The 23099-nt window shown below is 46.8% G+C and overlaps 1 protein-coding gene across 1 annotated transcript; it reads left to right on the top strand.

Moving 5' to 3' along the window:
- Nucleotides 1–10971: 10971 nt before the first annotated feature.
- Nucleotides 10972–22189, top strand: HEY2 (hes related family bHLH transcription factor with YRPW motif 2). Its single transcript, XM_041423761.1, has 5 exons — nt 10972–11182; nt 12372–12450; nt 12556–12639; nt 15257–15338; nt 20177–22189. The coding sequence occupies exons 1-5, from the start codon at nt 11100–11102 to the stop codon at nt 20860–20862; spliced, it is 1014 nt and encodes a 337-aa protein (XP_041279695.1). The 5' UTR covers nt 10972–11099; the 3' UTR covers nt 20863–22189.
- Nucleotides 22190–23099: the final 910 nt, after the last annotated feature.

A 23099-nucleotide genomic window follows, 5' to 3' on the forward strand; every position in this document is an offset into this window, starting at 1 on the left:
TTTCCTACCTAAAGAGTCTTAACCTCTGTAGGCACATATGAAAAAGGAGATGGGTGTGATAGGAAAGAAAATGCTCTCTATGCCCATAGGGAAGGGGAAGGTGAGAAACAGCTGTGTGGACTAAGGTGTGTTATAGACATGTGTACTTTGTACTATCCCTGACCCTAGCAATGAAATTCTGTTGTCCTTCTACACAGAGTTATCATCCCTCTAAATATTTCCTGTATTGACTCTGATACTTGCACAAAGCATGTTTTGAATAGAAAAACTGTGACTTGAACAAGAAAGCAAGGACAGCATGAAACACACAAGGGAGGGCAACCCCCTTCCTCCTGAGCCTTCTGAGTGGGCTAAATGGCCTGTCTCTGACACGACAGCATCTGGCTGCACCAGGAGGATTTATTGCCCTATCCAGGCCTGCTCCACAAGTGCACAACCATTTCAGCAGCTGAGCTACAGTGGCCACTTTATAGACTTGAAATGCTAAAAATACTCTGTGCCCTCCTGCTCACTGAAATGCACCCCTCTTTCTCATGATTCACCTTGCTTGGGCTGTGTTTCCTGAGCTCCTCAGGTTACTTTCTCTCATTCTCGTCCCCTATCTGCTGTTGCCAGATCTTCTACATTTTAAATAAATTTATATGCTCTACTTAGCATCAGTCCTGTAGTCTCCTTGCTTCCCATTTAAGATCAATACAGGAGAAATCAATGGACTACACAATTCCCTCAGACACTCCTCTCCAGACCATCATGCATTGCTGGCACCTCCTTTTTATAGCTGGTCTGTTAGCTGTCTTTCTCTCTTTACTGCAGTGCTTTTATCTGAGATCATTTTAATTAGAAGAAAGTTACAATTCCTGGAGAAACTCTGCATGATAGAGTAGTCCTGGAAATCTAAATATATGTCGCTTGTGCTATGTTATGTTTTGCTGTATGAAAAAAATGAGAGGCTGTTTTGTTAATAACACATGTGATGGAATTTAGATGATGCCATGGACTTATAGAACATCTTTCTGTAAACTTTCTGGCCCTTTCTGGCCTTTCTGAAACCACAGTAAAAATCTCACTCTATGTGAAACTGTGCCCTGAGCCCCTGAGCTCTGCAGGGTACCTGGTTTCAGAAGCAGAGCATACAAGTGACACAAGTGACACACACCCACTGTGTGGCTACTAACCAAATTCAAACAGGCAGGTGCTCGGTAACTGCCTCCAGCAGGGCAATTCCTCTGCATGACAATTCCTTCTCCTTACTCAATGCCAGCAAGAATTTTTTTCCTTGTTCTCCTTACTGTCAGACTCCCTCTCACAGCAGGAAGATGTGTCCCCTCTGGCAGGAAGGGCAGCAGCAGGGAGGTTTCTGTAGCTCATCCCTCTCACCTCTCTCTTCCCTGACAGAGCCACTGGGCTGCTGTGCCAGCTTGGAATTCCCCTATCAGGGAAGAAAAATCCCCTCTGATTGCAGGAACCCAAACCTCCCACAGAGATGGATGGGTGATGGAGTTTAAGTGCCATTGCTCTGACATGTCACCTCACAAAAAAAAACTTCATGCATGCTGAAGTACCTCAGTGTGCTGTTTCCAGACAGAAGGAGCTCCAAGGCTGAGGGGAACATTTTGACATCTTAGGGACATGGACATACCTAGTAATCCTGGATAAACTCTGGGTTTACAGCACCTGTGCTTAGGCCCAGAGACAATTTAAAGGTAATACAGGAGATAAAACTAGCAGTGCTATTTTAATATAACTTGGGAAAAAATGGAGTTAGTCTGCACTGGGAAGCACCTGCTGAGCCTGGAAAATCAGTATGGTGAATCTGAGCAGATGCCACAGGCAATCACCACAGCTCTCATGGTGGGAGCCCTGCACAGCCACTGCTAATCCTGAGTGTCTGGAAAATCCACCAAAAATCTTCAGAGACTCTGCACACACAAAATGGGGAAGGCAGGTAAGCCTGGGTTGAGCAGACTACCAGAAGAAGGGAGGAGAGAGTATGGTAAGAGAAAAGGCAGGGGCGAGGGAGGGCTGGAGAAGAGCCAAGATGTTAAAGGCAGGGTGTCTCAGGCAGAGTAGGAATGAATGGTCCAGAGGCAGTGACAGGAGCAATGTGGCCAGAGCTATTAACCAGGAGGATGAACTGAACCACTTTTCTAAAAGCCCAGAAACACAGAGAGGAGTTGTGCTTGGGAAGCCAGGCAGGAGCCTAAACAAAGTTTAGCCTACCTAAGCAGAAAAATCAGATTATCCACTGCTTTTGTAGGAAGATCTGATAGCTGCACTTGGAGACAACTTTCACATCTAAGCAAACAAGAGGGCAGAGAAGACACCAGCATTAAAAGCCTTTCTCTGCAAGAGTGAGAGAGCCTCAGCCTTGTTCAAGGAAGCAGAGAAGATGAGCTTTAAGAAAGAAGAAGTTCAATATTGACTGTGCAAAGGACAAAGATGGGAAAAGGACATATGAAGAGGGAGAGTCTATCAAAAGAGACATCATGTAAAAGCCATTCTGTGACTGGGAAGTCATTGCTAGAAACTTCTGTGAGCTGCAGTCCAGAAGACATCATCAGGCTGTTCCCAAAGAAGGAGCTAGCAAAAAGGAAGGGAGCATGTCTCATGAAGAGCAGTAGAAAATAAAGCAACGATCAGAAACAAAGCTAAGGAGAAAGGTTTGCAAAAGGCCAGGGCAGCTTTCCAAGTAGGAGCAATGGCCTCAAAGAAGAGAAAGTTTCAGAGACCTGAGGTTCGGCTCAGAAAATGAAGCTAAAGTCTTCAGTTAAAGAAGTGTTCCATGGTCAAAAACAATACAACAGTGGCTAAGCTGGGGGGTGAAGGGAGGAAACATGAAATAGCAGCATCTGGTTTTATCCTTTACACCAGGATAAAAGCACCCAGGCACCTCTTGATGTTGGGGGGGGGGGGGGGGGGGGGGGGAAAAAAAAAGCAAAGAAATTTTCTGTCAATCCGGAAGGGTTACAAAACGACAGAAAGAATCAGGTCAGGCAGGACCACTGCATGTCATCTATTCCAACCCCCTGGCACAGGCAGGGTCCCCTAGGGCACATTACTTAGCATTGTGTCAGCTTTTGAAGATATCCAGGGAAGAAGACTCCCAGGCTGAAGGCCTGAGGAAGTGCTGCCAGCCACCTCAGACCCTGTGATGGAGCTGGAAAAGGGAACGGCACAGGTCTGAAAATGGCGCCTCTGCTCCTTGCAAAGGTGAGCACCAGCACTCACATAGAACCGGCAAGCACCACAAGCAAACTGCTCTCACTGTAATTTTAAGGGTGCTTTGGCTAACATCTGCCATAAAAAAAAATTAAACACAAGAAAACAACCTACCAAGCAAATTAAAGCATTTAGCATTTTGGAAAGCCTTCAGTCTGCACAGAATTTTTTATCTATTTTGCCAGAAAGAGCAGTGAACACTTTTTAAGTCACTGACAATGAACGCTTTTTAAAGTCTGACACATCCTCAGAGCTGCAGAGCTTTCCTCTCAAAGTCTGATCTACCTTTGCTGTAATAAGACATATTTATTTTCAACCACGTGTAACAAGAAATGTACACTAAATAAAATTAATTAGAAAGACATTAAAATAAAATACCACCAAAGTAATATATTTTGAAGGAGAGAAAAATGTTTATCACTATAAGTCAAAAATACCTTCACAAAATTATTTTCTTTTAGAAGTAAGAAGAAAATTGGAATTAGGCCCAGTTCCTGCAGAGAGAGCTTTTCAATTTCCTTCTTGAAGCAAAAGTCATATCCAGTCAACACAGGTTTTCCTGATTAAGCTCAGCAAGATCAAACACGATAGTAACTAAAGAATCATGAAAATACTTGTTTAAGCACAGGCAGTTGTAAGACACAAGACTCATCAGAATGGAACAACTTCTCTCCCTTGGACAAGAGTTGACAAAAGGGAACTTCCTGTAGTTTAGGTGAACTGTTCTCTACATGGACATACATTCATGGCAGTATGCAAAACTTACAGTCTGGGGAAAAACAGTTTCTTTTTGGCTGAAAATCCTGATCCAAACTTCTGCGGTGTAAGACCCTGGCATTTGACTGAATGTATGCCTGTTTTAATTGGGTATAAATTTTACCAGTTGAGTGTCCATGTTGACTCTATGTGCTTTATTTCAGAGACTTGGAAGATGTTTCCATTAATATTTTTTATTTCCAGAGATCATAACTTCTTCTACTAACAAGCAGCTGTTTAGTGTGTCCTTTTACTTACCTAGCTTTGCATGACCTGCAATTTCAAAGTCCCTTCTGAGTGCCAATAAGGACTACTGTTACTGAGGAAGTTTGCAAAAATACCGTGGATCTATCCACAATATCTGAGATTGTTTATTTCTATCACATGCACAGTTTATATAAAGGAGTATTTTTAGAGTATTAGGTGAAGGGCTTTATTATAACAGCTAGGTTTGAAGCCTGGAGATGATACACTATTTTCTTTCCTAAATAAATCTTGGATAAAACCTTAGCACTCCCTGAAAATTGGTTCCTTCTTAACTCTCTGGAAAGCATGGGGGTTTTTTATCTTAAAGGAGCAATCAACAATAAAACTCAAATAATGACAATTCTCCAGTTTTTGGCATCCAAAAAGCACAAAAAAAGGTCCATTCAGTATGAAAAACATAAAAGAAATAAAGGAACATGCTGTAAAGAGCAGACAAGGAAGAAGAAACTAAAAAAGGGGGGAAAATAGAAGATAGAATTGCTTTAGTTCAAAACCTACCACGTTTTTATAACAAAAATTTAAGAAGGTCCCCATTTCTGACACGATGTGTTTATCTAGACTTGCCACAGTCGCTAGTGAATTAAACCATGCTTCACCACGGTGAAAATGTATTTCAACAGAAATGAGTTTCAATGAGAAAGCTGTGATTATGTGCCCATTTTTACAAGTACTCTATTTCCATTATAATAGGGTAGTTTTATTCTTGATACAGATCTATGGATTTTAATAGCATTACTGCTAAAATAGATTAAAGTTCATAATTCATGTTGTGCAAAAAAACTGTGAGATTAGGTTCTGTATATTATTGTGAGGTAATTAAGTGGCCTGATTTCCACTAGAAAAGGAAGTGCCCTAGTTCCCTTTAACACCATTGAAGCTGTTCATTAGGATGACTGAAGTTAGAGCATTCTTAAATCTTGGCCCATATTCTTCTAAAGAAACAGAGAGCCAAATCCCAAGAGATGTTCAGTGAAAGTCTGAAATCCACAATAATGCCCTAATTCTCCACTGCTGCATGTCTCCCTGGTCATGTACAGCTGGGTACAGCCGTGTAAAATATTACCTGGCAAGAACTTTGCACATGTATAGAAAATCAAGACCTGGCTTTTGCAGAACGTGTATACTGACTATCAGGCAAAATGCTGTCATTACCAAGATCCTTCACACAATGACTTTAAACTTTAGCAGGCAATTACTATTTCCATTTTGGTGATAGGAGCCTAAAATAAAGGCACGAAGCAAACTGGCCTAGATGGAAATGCCCGGGAAAATCAACAGTCTTAATATTTAGAGTGGATTAGTTAAACCACAAACAATTCTATGTAGACATCCATTCAAAATTAAAGCTGCTTTTGTTCTAGTCAATGTTATTTTATTCTGAAAGTGAGTTAATTTAAATCAAATTGCAGCCAGTTCTGTTGTGAATAAGAGCATGCAAACTGAGTTTCAATACAGTTCACAGACACTTTTAATTTACACCCTTTTTAAATTTAATTAATTGTCCTGAGTGCCTGAGCTCACATAGGAAGTGTGCCAAGGCACAAAGAGTTAAGGATGAGGCTCTCAGCTGCAGGGTTTGTCCTCTCCAGCTGCCCTTCCTTGGGGTGCTGTTCAATCACACTCCTTATCACCAGACAGTGGGAGCCAGAGGAGGTGTTCCTGTCCTTCTGTGTCACCTACAATGTAGTGACAGCTCTTAGGGAGAGCATTTCATGCTCTGGACAAACATGCAGCACCTATTGACTAGGGGCCAGGAGGAAGCACTCGACCCAGGAGGGTGCATTCATTGACCCCTGTAGGCACCGAAAACAGAGAAGCAGAGTGACACACTGCAGGCGATGCAGAGTTACATTTTCTGTCATCAGCCTAAAATCCCAACAGTCAGCTTCACTACTTGACCAAGCTCAGATTTGTGGAGGTGTAGCTCAGTGATACACATTAAAAATTGTTACTTAGAAAGGTCTATAAATACTCACTGCATCTTCCTTCCTACTTTTTTTTCCTCCATCATCGTTATCTTGAAATTTATTGTAGCAAGTCTTTGTGCCCTTTTTATCCTTCCCAAAACTGAAGTGGTCTACTGGAGTGATTGCATCCATCTCAGGGAACTGCAATTTTATCGGTATCTGTGGGGTTATTGTACTACCACAGGAATCACCTGTGGATCAGGCCCTACTGTGATCCATTGGCAAAAATCCTACATCCCAGCTAATAGTCAAATACTCCTCCACAATACAGACCTGCATGGAATGTCATGCATCCACTTCCACCCGTGTAGCCACTGTCTAGGCAAAGCCACATTTTAAAGACTCTCCTTTATTTTTTTTTTAGCATTATGTCCTTCAGCTGTCACACATGGTTTCCTCAGCTCTCTGCTCTTTCTTCAGTCTGTCCATCCCACCTTGGTATGAATGTGGCCAGAAATCATTTTAACCATATATTTACAATCACATCAGAGAAAAAAAAAATCAAGAAGGCTTTTTCTCTTGTTTTCCTGGCAGTTAGTGATGAGTCCATCAAGAAAAAAAAAAAAATCCAAAAAACCAAAACCAGAGTCATGGTCCACAGTCCATGAATGAGAATTGCATTTCTCTCCTGTTCTTAAGAGCTTCCTAATAGAGAAAGTAACTTAAAAGCAGTAGAACAGCTATTCCCCAGAGGCAGCTTACTCAGTGAAGGATATGGGATGCAAATGTCTTTTTAAGAAGGAGAGAGAAAAGTTTTAAAAAAAAAAAAAAATTGCTCAAAGTCTTAAGAGTCGCTTTTTAAGAAGGAGAGAGAAAAGTTTAAAAAAAAAAAAAAATTGCTCAAAGTCTTAAGAGTCTGAGTACCTACCGTGTTCAGTAAAGAAACTCGGGACAATCTTGCGTCCCCTTGAAGAGAACTGCTGAACAAAACTTCAGTTCCTTCAGAAGACCATGCACATTTTAAAAATAGTCTTTAAACTCCCTAACTATTTAACCCTAAACGGCTCACAGCGACGTGTAAAATCCTGAAATCTCGGGGGACAGGAAATTTCATTTTCGGGAACGGAGCAGAAGAGAATCACTTCTCTACTGGAGCCGGCTCTCTAGACGTAGCGAGACAAGTACTGCTGTGCTTATTTGGCAAGCCGGCTCTGGAAGCGCCCCCACGGCTCAGCGCCTGCCGGAGCCGGGCTGGCCTCGTGTGACCCTCCAGGCCCCGCAGCCACCGCGAGCACCACGGCTGCCGAGAGCAGAAACAAACAAAGCCCCCGAACAACAAACCCACAAGAAAGCAGAAAGGAGGGAGGGAGAGGGAGCTGCCTGGCCGCCCCCCGACGCCCCCCGGCCGGGATAGGAAGCCTGCGGGCCGTGGAGCTCTAGGGAGCCGGCGGCCGGGGCTGTCTCTCCCGGGAAAACGCTGTTCGGCGGACTCCGGGGAGCGAGGGTGGCCTGCAGGAGAGCCGCGTGGGAGGTGGGTGAGGACGGGGGATGTCCCGGGGCCTCCAGGTGGCGGGAAGCGGCGAGTCAGCCCGGCTTTTTTCCCTTTGGACGGAAAAGCAACGGGGAGCGGCGAAGGATGCATTTCTCTGGGCTTCGACTGCGTGGCTGCCAGCTGAGAGGGCAATCCCGCCGCAGCAAGTATTCCCGGGATCCACGCTTTATGGGGCCGCGGGAGGAAGAGACACGTGTGCCATACAGCAGGACCGAAGCACGACAGGAGGCTTGGCCCGTGGGTGGCGGTGCTGGCGCCGCGCCACGGAGCCCCTGCCTGTCGCAGCGCACCTGTCGCGGGGAGAGCCTCAGACCTGGCAGAGGTGCAAGGGCTTGCCTTCCTCGGTGCCACCCGGGAAAGGCCGTAATTTCTCACCCAAGGAGCAGGTAGATCTCTCAAAAATAATTCAAAACAAACAAAAAAACCCACCCTAATCTAGGCAAGAGGAAAACAGAAGTTTCCCGGAGACGGGCCTTTAGCAAGGCTGCCAGGAGGATTTAGCAGCCGGATCGACGACAAACGACGCTGACATAAGCTCTACTTGGGGAGGTAACCATAGGATACTCAGGTTTCTGTAGGAAAACAGCATGCGGGAGTTGTGCCCCAGGGGAAAAAATACCATAAAGCAGCAGGAGCTATTTCCAGAGTGAGCAGAAATTACAAATCCAGCGGCACCGACGCGTGACATGAAAGATTTCTGTGCAAAACCCCGAGACAGCTCGGAAACGCACCAACATCCCCGGGTGATTCGCGTGCTTTCTTTAGCGGGGATTCTGGCACCCACGCTCAAGCCTGTGTCCCCCCCTCCCCGTGTTTGCAGGCGTCTCTCGAGCAGCTGCAGCCCGGCCCGAGTAACACGGACTTAAACTCAGAGCTACCAAACCTCCCCTCGCTCTGAAACCCCCATCGCTCTGAAAGGCGATGTCTGAGGCAGGGCAGCGTTTCCCGGCTGCTCCGGGAGTGCACAGGAGGATCCCGGACGGGAGCAGGCCCGGCTATCTCAGGTCTCCCCGTGTCGTTACAGCACAGACAACGAAAAATAATTTGGGGTGGTATTTTGTTGTTGTTGTTGTTTATTGGGATTTTTTAATTATTCTAGAAACCCCCACGTCGAGCACTGAAACTGCTGAGCGTAATCCCAGATTCCTAAAGCGTTTGTTCTTCAAATTGCAGTCGGGAGCCATAGGCTGCTCCTGCTAGTCCACTTCTCCCGAGATCCCGATACTTTTTTGGGTTTTTTGTTTGTGGGGATTTTTTTTTTTTTGGTGGGTTTTGGTTTGGTTTTTGTTTTCTTTTTCTTTCTTTTTCTTTTCTTTTCTTTTCTTTTCTTTTCTTTTCTTTTCTTTTCTTTTCTTTTCTTTTCTTTTCTTTTCTTTTCTTTTTTTTTGGGGGGGGGGGGTGTTTGTAGTTTGGTTTGGTTTGGGTTTTTGTTCAGATCCTATCAAAGGGGCCATTGTGGGGAATGCGTCCCAAGTTCCCTGGAGCTGTCTTCGCCATTCCCGCGGACGCTCGCTTCTGTTGTGAGTGAGCAGCCGCGGAGCTCTTAGTAACTCTGCAAATACGGGCATGAAAAGGATGTCCCCGTAGGGCAATGAGGCATGAAATCCCCCTGTTCCTTTACATAGTAGCAACATCCCCATGAAAGGGCAAGCACCCGACGTGCCACCAAATATAATTGCAGAGATGGCGGATGTCGGCGTACAAAAGAGCTGGCGCCGGTTTCTCATTCGCAACGGCCCTTTGCCGCACGCACAGCCGCGAACGAACCAAACCACCTGTACCTTCCACGGGATTTAACCGAGTGGAAAACTGAGTCATTGGTACCGTCGGCTGCTAAATATAAAGCAGCCGGGGCAAACTCCGCCCGCAGGCAGAAGTGGCACCGGCGCTGCCGAGCGGGGCCGCCGGGAAGGTGCCCGCTCCCTCCGGCCCATCGATCTCGCAGCCTGCCCCGAAAGGAAAGCTGGAGCAATCGGCCCTTCTTTCCTCCCTCCCTCCCTCTGTCCGGAGCAGCATCGTGCTGTCGCCGCCTGGAAACCCGGAGAGGCGAGAGCAGTGCGGCCGCGGTGAGGGTCGCGGGGCCACGCCGCGCTGAACGGGACACCTCGCCGCTCTGTCGTTTTGCGGCGACGCCGGCAGCCGCTTCCCGCGTCTCCCTCCGGCAGGTGCGGCCCGCCGGAGCCCGGCTGGGGCAGCCGCAGCCCCGGGCGGCCAGGCGGGGCGGCGAGGGGGCTGCCCCTGTCCCGACAAGGCACCGAGTCGCAGCAAGGGCAGCCCCCTCGCCGCTAGCCTTCAAGTCCTCAGGGCTGCTGAGCGACCGCGGATCCGTGTGCCGCCGAGAGCCAGGATAAGGCGGAGGTGCCCAAGCTGGTGCCGAACCCTCCACGCCCCGTCCCGGCCTCTCTCGGCCAGCGTCCGACAGCAGGGGCGGGAGAAAAACGTTCCTAGGAAGGTGGCAAAGGGGATGGAGCGGGGAACAGGGGCAGTCACCACAGCTGAAAGATTAAATTTCTGCGGAGAAATTTATACCACTCCGAATGTATTTTGTCAGGAATCCGGAATTTGAAAACACAAACAAACGGGGTGGGGAAATCCCAAACAAAAGCAAAATAAAACCCGCCTGCTACAGATCCTCCGGTAAGCGAGACGCTAAACTTCCTCCCAAGTCGCTCCCAACAGGGATTATTGCTGTGCTTGGCTCCCGGCCCTGCAAGCGCCCGCTAGCCCTCGGCGCACCCGTGGAACCCAGCGGGACGGGGCGGCCGGGAGGGATTTATACATTTCCCGGGACTTACACAACTCTCCAACGCACTCTCGTGTGCCCGATAACACAACTCGCGGCACCGCAAGAAAGGAGACCGGGGCTGCTGCCACCGCCCGGGGCTCTGGAGCACTGGGCAGGGGGCTGATCCGGCTCGTGTGTTACGGGCGGAGGGGAGCAAGGTCGTCCCAAATGCCCGGTGAGAGATGGCCAGCGGGGCGACACCGGCCAGCCCTCTTCTTCCGGCAGCATCGGAGGGCTGGGAATCCAGGACTGCACCTTCTCCCCGCACGGCGAGCTCCGAGGATGCTCGGAACCCGGTACCCCTCCCTCCCCGGCCCCGTGCCGGCTCCGCTCCCCGCCTGCCGTGAGCCGAGGGCGGCACGGCCCCCGCCGGGCGGCCGCCCGCTCCTCCGCACGCCTCCGCGCCCCGGCGGTGGGCGGCCCCCGCCCGTCACCCTCGGCAGGGCGGGCCTTGCCGGGGGCGGGCCGTCGGGCTTGAGGCTGTGCCGCGGCGTGGGAAAGCGCCTCAGAGAGGGCTTGGTCTGCTGGCGGTGTGGAGTCGTGCTGTGCCGAGCCGTGCCGTGCCCACAGCCCCCCCGGATTTATTTATCTTTGCCCCCGCGCCGTGCACACGATGAAGCGACCTTGCGAGGAAACTACCTCAGACAGCGATATGGACGAGACTATAGACGTGGGTAGCGAGAACATCTACTCGGGGTAAGTGGGGCACCCCCGGGGCCGCCGTCTCCGTCGGGGGCGCGGGCCGGGGTGCGCCCCGAGCTGGGGCAGGGCGAGGGAGAGACCCGGACACCCCCTTGGGATGGGGGTTGGGGGGGCGGCCCGCCGAGGTCAGAGGTGTTATGTGCCCCTCCAGGTCAGCTGGCAGCTCGCTCATAGCCGGCTCACCAAAAATTAGCCCCGCGCTCGGACTGCCCGAGCCTCGAAATTACGCGGAGCGCTCCGGTAGCTTTGTGAGCCACCGGGCTGCGGTTCATTAGCTCCGCTTAATTTGCCATTTGCAATCAGACCTTTTCCAAAATCGCTCCTGATCAGGCCAAGCAACCTAAGGGAACCGGCGCCAGTGGGAAATGAGCCGTGGAAAGTAAGCAGGGATCCTCAGCAGCTGAACTTCAGCAAACCCGCCGTGCGAGCCGAGGGCGAGCAGTGGTGTTTGCCCAGGGAGGGTCGCGCTGGGCGCGCTGCGGGGACGCTGAGGGGCTTCGGGGCTCCTCCTGCCAATTTAGAGGTTCATGCACCAGAGCCCTATCTCGTCTTCATCAGAGGCTAAATGAGTATTAAAAGATACTGATTTTTTTTTTTTTTTTTTTCGCGCACTCTCGATGAAATAAGAACAACTTCATACTTGTGGGTAGTATCATTTTAAAAGCAGGTTTTGGATTCTGCTCCTGGACAATCAAACAGAGCCAGGCTGGGCACCTGGCATCGTACTTGACCATCTACTGACTGTGTAGCAATGGGCAGCAATGTCAAAACCCAGCAGGCCTGGCAGAGGTTGTGTCATCGGGTATGTCCACTCACCACTGCTGTTGCCATATAGAGATGGTTCATGTGCATTTGGGCCTGGTTCTTCAGCCTGTACTTGGTAGGCAGGACTTGATATGCAAAGAAAATGAAATCTGTGCTGGGTAGTGAACTGTTTGCAGAAAAGGACTCTATTTCACACAGAGTGTTGGAAAATTCAAAATGTCAATTCAAAATGTATGCTGGGGCAGACAAAACTGAAATGCGTTGCTGTCTTCAAAAACACTGTGCAATGCAAGGCACATCTTAAAAGCATTGAAAATGGCATTAGAGGGACTGTGCATACATAATATGGTGACCTAAGGTGTCTTCAAAGAGCGGTGTCAAGTTGTGCAACACCTGACATACTTTTATTGTTTCGCAGGCAAAGTAATAGTTCTGTCATTCGATCAAATTCCCCGACAACAACATCTCAGATCATGGCCAGAAAGAAAAGAAGAGGGGTAAGTTTCATTGAATTATTTTTGCATCTGACAGTTTGCATGTGTGCCGTGATTTTGCCCTTCATTTTTATGAACTTAACGTGTTTTGGTTTTTTTTGGGAATAGATTATAGAGAAAAGGCGCCGTGATCGTATAAACAACAGTTTATCAGAGCTGAGGCGGCTTGTGCCAACTGCTTTTGAAAAACAAGTAAGCTTTTTTTTTTTTAATATAAGTTCTGTATCTCATCTGGCAATGTTAGTTCTCTTGTAAATCTCATTAAAATAATACTCTATGTGTCCTGATCTGGCACAAAGCAGGCATTTCAATAAAATGCTTTGTTGTGGCAAAACTATTAGAAACATAATTCATTATAAGGCTGAAAAACATTTCCATTCTTTGGCTTGTTTTTCCCTTAAGGGTAACTGTGTTCTTGTTGCCTCTGTTCTTTCGATGAATTCCAGTAGTGGTTTTGTTAAAAATGTGCTTTACTCCATATTAAATAAAAAATAAAAATACACAAACCCAACACTACTCCCCAAACCTGTATGTAAATTAGTCTTCTGTCTAAATCTTTAAATATCATTTACTTTGCCACTACTTTAAAAGACCTTTTTTTTCCAAATCTATACTTTTGTTGCAAGCAAATCAGTCCAGTTTCCTGAAAAGGGAGCAGACAGTCTGGATTATTCATGTTTTAAGATTACTCTTTAGAACCAGTGCATTAGGAGGTGGAATAGGCCCATGTTTGTCAGCTAATGAAGTCAGTGATATATTCAGACTTTCAGTGAGAAAGTATTTAGTAGGAAGTCTGAAAGCATCCAGTTAACTTTGGCTCAGCTCCTTGGTCATGAAATTACAGACCAAGACCTTAGAATACAATGTTTCATTAAAAAAAAAAAAAAAGGCATTTTGGTTTTTCCATTCAAATTAATTTTTTTCTGTATCTTGAATTTTATTATTTGGGTTTGATTCAATATTCAGCCTTGTTCCTGTTTTGCTAGAAGTGTCTGGCGATCTACGGATATGTGCAACTGACACTATGTTTCAATAAAAATGAAACATCTGAAAATAAATAACCTGACTTCCTTGTAATAGTAAAATAAAAAAACCCAGAAAGTAAAATCTGAGAGCAGGATTGGGAGGTGTTGAATGTAAGTGGTAACTACGTGGCAAACACCGCACCGTGCTAGGCCTATTTCATCCCTGGCCTGAGCAAAAGCCGGCTGAAAAAAATAAATTTGAAGTATTGGTTGAGAGCATCACTTGTGTCACCTGCAATATGATTTTTAGTAACTGGTAGTTGTCACTGTGCCCTTTCATTGGTTCTGGCAAAACTGTGACACGGATATTTTCAGCTAGATAAACAGGGGCAAGAGACAACAGTTGTTTGTCCCATTTTATTGTTTATTTCTTGAAAACCACAAACATTATAAAACAAGTCCTACAGAGCCTTTGGAAATTACCCAGCACCATGCAGTTTTTAGCTGTTAGTCACTCTCACTGAGACGGCTTGTACTGTGTCTATGGAAAAGATGAAGTCTGAGAAAGCTACAGGATGTAGCTGCATGTAAAACGGGGAATTCTGACCAAAAATTCACACGCGCATCAACGTTGGTGCTTTGAAAGCAATAAGCAGATTGAAAAAAATGCACTGCCATAAAAATGAGCATGTGCTGTATTTGAATCAGAAAGTCCCACCATTTTCCCGCAATATGCCAAGGACAAAGTCATCAGTCCTTGCCCAGCTCCTTGACATTCAGCTCACTGGAGGTTCCAAGTTGGAGGTTTAGTTTCGCTTCCGCCTCCCTCCCTCCCTCCCTCCCTCCCCAAGCCCCGTGCTACTCCCGAGTGTGGCAGAGATGAGCGCTCTGAAGCACGGCTGCACAGCACCGGGTAAGCTTTGCCCAACTCAAAAATGTGCAACCTGGGTGAAGCTGGCCGAGACAGTGAGGTGACCCTGATGATAACTAAGAGAAAAAAATTGGCTCGCAGGATGTGATCCACTGGTGGCTGCAGCTTGCACGGCCCTGATTTTAACTGATGCCAAGGGATGATCTCTTGCATTGGAATAACATTTGTGTTGTCTGGGTGCATTTCAGATATCCAAGGGAATGCTACCAAGCAAAATAGTTTTATTTACACATTTATATACTAATAGTATCTTTTGAGTTCTATTTTGTACTTTTCTAGTATCTCTTGTAGCTCTGTAAGCCACACTTAGTATCAGATAAGATTTTTACTGCCAGAGGAGCTACACTCTTTCACAGTATTTAGTCTTTGCTAAGTAGGCCTCTCACTAACTTAAAATACTGTGGACTGTGTGGCAGTTTTTTCAGTCAAAAAATGAGAATGGAACATTCAACAACCAAATGACACATTGCAAATTAACAGGCCATGAGGAGAGGGACAGTGCTGGGTGTGTGTCCGCAGGGACACCTACCGGTAATAGCACAAAAAGTAACGCTGCAGCACGGTCCTAATCTGTGGCCGCACAGATCCCTCCTGCCAGCTCTCCACTTGTGTTTGTTGTTAAAAAGGAAGTCCAGAAAGTTACGTAATTCTCTCATTTCTTGAAGATGTCATCTCTACACTACCTTCAAGGCCAGAGCTGGGCTGAGGTATAGCCTTAATAAAGAGAAATCAGAGAGACGGTATTAGTCCTTAAACCGAGTCTGGGAAGCAGATGCTTACGAAAGAATTAAGCAGAGAATGTCCTAATGATAGGGGAAATTGAAACCATACAGCTGAGCTCAGTGGAAAGTATATCAAATTAAAGTTTCTACTACTCGTAAGCCTTTGTTTATATGTGTCTCTTATCTCAAAGGGATCTGCCAAATTAGAAAAAGCGGAAATACTGCAAATGACAGTGGATCATCTGAAGATGCTGCAGGCAACAGGAGGGAAAGGTAAGGAGCCAACATTTTTCTTCTAATATTTGGGGAAATCTCATAAAAAAAGTGCTTTGAGGAGCTGTGATAGGCGTTTCCAGATTAAAGGAGTGGAAATCAATGCTAATGGCAGGATTGAACTCGTGGGAAAGAGCTACTGGGACAAAAGAAGCACTTGACCCTGGGCTTGTGTTTGCTTTCATAACACTGTGGGAGTAAAGGCTTCATTCACAGGCAGCCCAGTCAGAGATTTGTTTGGGGTTTCCAAAGAGCACTGAAATCTGCACAGGGAGACAAAACAAATACACAAACACCAAACATAAACAGGAGGTTTGTGGCAACAATTGTGTAGCTAAAAACCTGATGCTAAACCTCATTACTGAGCTGCTATACCAAAGGAAGTGAACAGAGAAGAACTTTAATTTATGTTTAAATATTTTCTTTGTTCTGGAAAGACTTTTCAGTTCCAGGTTAGACCATCTCATTCACCAGAGCAAAACCCATTCTTGCTCTATGCAGCTCCAGGTATCTGATGAAGAGGGTAGGCAGGCAATGCTCTCTGCACTCACATTTCTATGCTATATTTGTGTGTCAGAGGCCGGCGTAGCTCCCTGTTAATGGGTGCTGGCATACGCAGTGGCTGCACTCACTGACCCATTAGATCAGCTGAGTGCCGGGAGTAGAGCGTACCTCGCTTGTGCAAGCTGACAGTCCCAAGGCTGGAGGCCAAATGGTTTCAGCCACCCACGAGGTGTTCTGTGTAGTCATGATTTTGGAACTTATTTGGAGCGAAAAACTTGCTGGCATTCCATAATCATAGTCCCACGTCCCGTGCCATCAACCGTGATCATACTTTGAATTGTTGTAATGGAAACCAGCTGATTCTTCACTCATCCACTATGCCATATAGGTAAAGGCTAGAAAAGAAACTGCTGCTTTCCCTCTCTTACTTTTTTTTGACCAAAGTTTTTAGTGCATGACTGAATTATTCTCCTCTCCCTACCTTGCAGCAATTAAAAAACTCAGATTAGAATCAGTGCATGCCTAACAGCAGATGACTATAGGAAAGAAAGTTAAAGGCTGTTTTTTAGTTATTTGTGAAAATTAACACCAAACTGACACACCTTTTTTCTAGGTGTTAAGGAGGTTTTTTTCTAGGAGTCCGTTTAAGCTTAAAATTTATCGGTAACTTGTTTGATAAGAGATGAAAGGAATTTTATTGTCCATCAGGTAACAGACATGTCTCTTGATTCCTCAGAAAATGTACAAAATTGAAAAATAAGGTTAACATATATATGTAAAAAGTCCTTGAGAAAGCACTGTAGCTGGTAAAGACATGCTCTTGAAAGTTACAAAACGCCAGCATTGATCATGGTTGTGCAGTCTTTATCTGTGATACCTGAATCTGTGATTCAGATTCTCTGTGTGTCCGAGTGACGGTGCCTTCTTTGAGTGTGTGGCTGTGTGCTGGTGTCCCACAAGCTCTGTCTCCCTCAGTGCATGGAGCACACAGTGCTTGGCTGCTGAGGGAAGTGGTGGCTGTTTCGCTTCATCCTGCCCATGCGAGGTGTGGCTCAGCTATCCCTGCCTGACCCCCACGTCACGCTGCACATTGTTCCTCTGAGGAGCTGCAGCAGCTCCCACCCCTCCGATGTTTGCCCCGGCAGCGGGACGGCCAGGAGGTGAACCCAAATGGAGACCTCATTCATCAGGAAGCTTCCTTCCCCAGCTTCCCCGCCCAAAAAAAGTATGCAAGGGATTTTTTTATAAATGGGTCAGGTCAGGTGGCCAAGTGGGGCAGGGGATGAAATGCTTGGGATGGGAGCTGCAGGACAGAGAGATATGTTGGTGGAGCCCAGCCTCTGGCTCCAGTTGGACAAACTGGATATTGTTCACAGTCCCAGGTCTTGCAGTCTGTTCTCTTCCTTGGTTGGTCTCTCCTGCTCCAGCTGACACCAGCATAACTGTGGCAGTGTGGGAAAGGATGAAGTGTTGTGATGCAGGGGGAGGCAATGCAGGCTTATTTCTGCAACTGCCTTTCACACCGTGATCCACAGTGGGTGGCCCATCACAATAGTACCTGATCGCTTCACAATACTACAACTTTATCTGCTCCTTCTGTCCTAGAGATAAGAGTAATCTCACTGCACAGGTTAAGAAACTGTAAGAAAAAGAGGTTTGAGAATGAGTACTGGGCAAAGTTTAAGCCTGCATTTCCTGCTTGCTTAATGTTTTACTTTGCAATCTAACTAACAGTTTTAAATATAATTTCTTAGAGTATTTTTAAAGTAGATATTTGTTTTACTTGCATTTATTTCCCTCTTCGTAATTCATCTTGTGCACCAGAGAGTTTTTTTCGTATCAGCAAAAAAATGAATTTCATCATTTTTACCAGGGACAATCACTTCTTTCTGCAGAAAGGAGAAATGAGTCCTGATACCCATATGTTCCCCTGCATTGAGGACTGTCCTCTTCCACACACAGAAAGGAGGACATCCATGATGGGGAATGGGTGGGGCTTGGCAAGCCAGGATGGGCTTGGCCACCGCCCAGCACACTGATCCCGAGATGGGCACTGCGGGGAAAAAAGCCCAACACGGCTTCTGCCCCTTCTCAGAGCTGCCTGGGCAGGCAGGCAGATGCCTCTCAGGTCCTGTGCAGACTCTGCATTTCCGCTGCTCTGACACATGTGTGGACAGTGGTCTCATGTTCACATTGAGTTATTATTTTGGCCTAAGGCCAAGGCTTTTTGCTGATGGTGCAAGCAAGCACAGGGGAGGAGTGATTTGTCAACAGTGAGTTGCTTGCAGAGAACTCAGTGTGGTTTTATTGCAGCTTCGCTACAAATTTATCTTGAGTGAGTGCCACCTGGGTCAGTGCATGGGTTCATGCAGCTTAAGTGACCTGTGTGCAGCGCAGGTGGGTTACCAGGACAAATGAGGTAAAACCAAGAGTTCCTGTTCATTACAAAACACTGGCATGTGCACATGGTAGAGAATGTTTGTGGGTTGGGAAAGAAATAAGAAACAACGTTTTTAAATCTCTCTCAGAAGGGGGAAGCTGGTGAAGGGGAAACCGGGAAAAGATAACCATCAAAATATAATGGAGCCTGGGAGTCCCAGATCTCATCTAGCCTCTGTTTTCATGTCTCGGCCACCATAGGAGACTGAAAGGGAGCCAGGATCACCAGGGCTTTGGGATGGCTTGTCACAGAGCCAGCAGCTCAGACTCAGGGGAAGCTGGTGACAACCACATCCCCCACATCTCTTCTAGTCTGGAGGGAGGGAGGGAGGCTGGGAAGCCCTGGCTTGAGCTGTGTGCTCTCAGGACTCCCAGGCTGGCTGACTCGTGGCCAGGGCTGGGAAGTGGTTCTGGCTTTGCGTCAGCCCCTCTGAAGCTGCTGGAGGTCCTGGAGCCTCCGGCACAGCAGCAGTCCCCATGCCAGGCTGACTGGCACCCGAGAAGGTGCCCTGCTATCTCACTGCTGCTGGCACGCCTGGCCTTTGTTTCTCAGGAGTTCACTCAAACCTTTGGTGGCAGAGGACCCGGCAGGAAGAAAGCTGTTAGGAGTCAGCGCTTGCGGACAGGAGTCCTCAACTCCTCACGCTCGTTGGTCTGCTGGCTGAGCCAGGGTTTCACTCAGGTTCAGATGAGCAAGTGGGCCTGCAGCAAAAGCACCATCGTGATTTGGCAAGATGGAGTGTATAGGCAGGGGATTTGGAGCAATGTGGATAAATGTGCCTAAGTTAATTCTATAATGTGGGCGTGCAGTGGCAGAAACACTTCTTTCTAGCCTGAAAATTGATTAAAATTTAAAAAGCCATCTAAAGTGCCAGCACTTTTCACAAAGGCTGAGATTATTTCATGACAGAGTACAAGGCATTGCTGCCATGTTCCACCATAAGAGGGGCACTTGATCTTTATATACTGACACTCATCACAGTCATGCATACCTAAAAATTTTCATTGAAAGTGAGAAGAAAAACACCATGCCAACTTCAGAGTGGATAGTGTATTATTCCCCCAAGGAGACAACATTTAAACTAAAATAGGAAAATTCCAAAAAGTGGAATAGGTTTTTTGTGGTTGAAGAGCTGCAAGTTAAATGCAAGATTTTATGCTCAACCCTTTTAGAAAGGGAGTATCTTTTCATGTGCATTTAATAAAATGTTTTTTTCAAATGCTTTTTTGTCCCAAGCCTATGGAGCTCCAGTTGCTGTTTGTTGAAATACCTCATGGGCCATATGACTGTCAGTCTTCCATCTCCAAATTAGCGATGGCATTACATAAAACGTTTTCTCAGTAAAGCTTTTTATTGTGTGTGTGCAGAGTCATCACAAGATGTTTTTTGTTTGTAGTTAAGCAACACCGGATGTCATATTGTCTTAATGACTCTGTGAAGTAGATGGGACCCCGTCAGCAGCTACGACAACTATCTCACAATGTCAAGAAATAGTTTGAAAGCATTAGGATGAATGCCAGTGGAGGGAAGAAAAGGCAGGGTAGTACATGCAAGCTCTCTGATCTCCAGCCTGTTTCTTTGTGTGGATAAGCATCTCATTCACACGTACAGGATCAACACTGCACTGCAGCAGCTTGCTGAGGAATTTCAGGAGAGGAATCATGTATCTTTTAAAGTGTCTTATGGACTTATTTCTTTTCATTTGTATATTGTCTGCATAAACAACTGCAGCCTGTTACATTACAGGGATGGTCACAGAGATCATTTACAGACCAGAGAACAAACTTCTGTTGCACATCTTAACCCATGAATGGCAGATGGGAAATGCAGTGACTGAGCCAGGACTGGGTTGGCGAGCTCCACATTCAACACGTATTTTGCCCTCCCCTTGCAGGTTATTTTGACGCTCATTCCCTGGCCATGGATTTCATGAGCATCGGCTTCCGGGAGTGCTTGACAGAAGTCGCGAGGTACCTGACTTCGGTGGAAGGTCTCGACACATCCGACCCCCTGCGCGTTAGACTCGTGTCTCACCTGAGCACCTGCGCCTCTCAGAGGGAAGCTGCTGCCATGACCTCCTCCATGGTCCACCACCACCACCACCACCCCTTGCACCCTCACCACTGGGCAGCCGCCTTCCACCACCTCCCGGCCGCTCTGCTGCAGCCGAATGGACTGCACGGCTCCGATGCTGCCCCATGCAGACTCTCCTCGGACGTGCCCCCTCACGGCTCCGCCCTGCTCACGGCCACCTTCGCCCACGCCGATGCCGCCCTCAGAGTCCCCTCCGCTGGCAGCATGGCTCCCTGCGTCCCTCCTCTCTCTACCTCCCTCTTGTCCCTGTCGGCCACTGTTCACGCCGCGGCAGCAGCAGCCACAGCTGCAGCCCAGAGCTTCCCCCTGTCCTTCACCGGCACCTTCCCCATGCTCCCCCCCAGCGCGGCCGCCGCCGCCGTCGCTGCGGCCACCGCCATCACCCCTCCGCTGGCCGTGTCAGCCACCGCCAGCCCTCAGCAGGCCGGCACCGGGGGCGGCACGAAACCCTACCGACCCTGGGGGACTGAAGTTGGAGCCTTTTAATTCCCCGCCCCGGCCACACACACCTCTTCCCACTGCAGCTCCCGCCTCTCCCCGTCGGCACACGCGCATGTGCTCTCACCCACCATCCCTGCAGCCAGCCCCGGCCTCCGGGAGTCGCCGAGCCCTCCCTGCTCAGCCCTCACCCCAAGGGCCTGAGGGGTGCCCCCGAGCCCGCCGAGGAACGGCGCGATTATCCTCACTGCCGGTGTCGGAGAGGACATGGGGAGACACCTTCTTCCTCTTCTCCGTTTGTCTTGCTGGAGGCATCTTGAGGGAGCAGCAATGACTTTCCTAACAGTGTGACCATATCAGCATGTAGAGGTTTCCTGCAGCATACGTAGAAATACGTAGGCATTAGAACTAATAGTTCTCCAGCTATGCATCCTTGTTTGCCAGAGAGGTGAGGGATTGCATCTACCGGGTCTCCCCAGGCTAGAAGAGGAGTTCCAGTTTCCTAAGTGCCTGACATTGAAAAAATAATAAATAAATATATATATATATGTGTGTGTGCTCTGCTAAAACAAATAACATTGCACAGGTATGGATATGGTATGGGAGAGAGGTGAAATTCTGCGTTCAGCTCCAGAACTAGGATACTTTTCTAGGGCAGATCATGCTCTTGAAGGGGAGAGGTTTTTTTAGCCAAAAGATTGCCGAGGAAGAATGTTTAGTTTGACAGGCCTAGTTCTCGCTTAGTTCACTTTCTTTGTACAGACTTGCCAAATTGTGACGTCTAGCATAGCATTGGCAAAAGCAATTATCCTATCAGTGCTGGGATTAATGAATGTTTCAGCATTGCCTGTGAGCCCTGAGGCACCCATTTTTATAGCTTAAACATGGTGCTAGCTCCTATCTGCACAAACAGTGAATTTGTCATGCACCCAGAAGTAGCCACCTATTGAAAGTGTGCACACTTGGATACTGTTGATTCATGCCAATACGAGAGATTCAGTGTTGTAAGAGTTCAACTTAACTTATTTAGCTGTACTTGGACACTTACTTTTAGACAATTCAGTGCAAGATCCCTCTTCTTTTCACTATCAACTTCTGGGAGAATGATCACTCTGGGTATGAATGAAGTTATGGTAGGGACGATTTTTAAATTGGCTATTAACATGCCAACATTGTAATGTGGGTTTGATTCCAAACCAAAATGAATGTATTAATGGGATGTGAGTAAATTATTTTGTCAATACCCAGATAACTAGTGCTGCATAAAATGGTTTGCTTTCATTTTTTATTACAGTGACTTAAAATAACCTAAGTATTTTAATACAACCAGTCAAGAACTAGAGATTTTATGTAAAAAAAAAAAAGAAAATAAAAATAAAACACAGCATGTACTATTATGCACTTGATTTCTCTGCTGTGTGGAGAAAGCAATAAGCATTGAAAATGTTAAACATTATGCAAAATATACTTTAAAATATTTGTTTTAAAAATACTGTACCTAGTCGGTCTTTTATGCATTACTTTGTTAACCTTTTTTCTATGCAAAAGTCTTTACATATCACTAATTAAATGAAGTCCTTTTTGACTGCGTTTTATGGATGATTTGTTGCAGTATTTGTTTGCTTTTGAAGAATACTTGTGGACTCAAGAGTTGTTTTCTGCCCCTGATAACAAGCCTGTTGGTTGCTCTCTACTCTTCTGCTCCCCTTGCTCAGCCAGGAAACCCACCTTCTCCAGCGTGATCTGGAGTAGGCGGGGGAAAATAGCAAAGCAGCATTGGTTTTCAGGCTTGCAAACTGGCTCTGCATTGATGGTATGCTTAATGATACCAGCATATCAGTTCATCCTGGAGAGCCCCAAAAATCATTGAGGTTCAGCTTTCCATAGAGTTTAGAAGGTGAAAATGTTAACCCAATGACATCGTTAATCCACAAATATATGGAATGAGAGGAGGTAGTTTTTTACAAGTTCTGGTCTTCTAATTTGACAGTTCTCACTGAGGCACGGGTTTGTTATTGTTTCATCAGACCTGCCTAAGCCCCTCTGTGGAAAGTGCGGAAAGCTCTGTTTATAAGGATGAGGACAACGTCTTACATGTCTGAATGCCGAAATAGCAGCTGGCAAGACTGAGGCACAGAAAAAGGGGATCACACCACAGCCAGACAGACACTTCACCTGTCATCAAAAGCCTCAGTAGCCTCAGCTCGGTGGCTCACTCTCCTGTCATCCTTTCTCTCAAATATTAAACCTGGAACTCATCCCTGCCTCAATTAGCTGGTCTCTGG

This window comes from Onychostruthus taczanowskii, unplaced genomic scaffold (genome assembly GCF_017590055.1).
Source record: "Onychostruthus taczanowskii isolate IOZ18803 unplaced genomic scaffold, ASM1759005v1 scaffold8, whole genome shotgun sequence".
In the NCBI taxonomy this organism is placed as follows: domain Eukaryota; kingdom Metazoa; phylum Chordata; class Aves; order Passeriformes; family Passeridae; genus Onychostruthus; species Onychostruthus taczanowskii.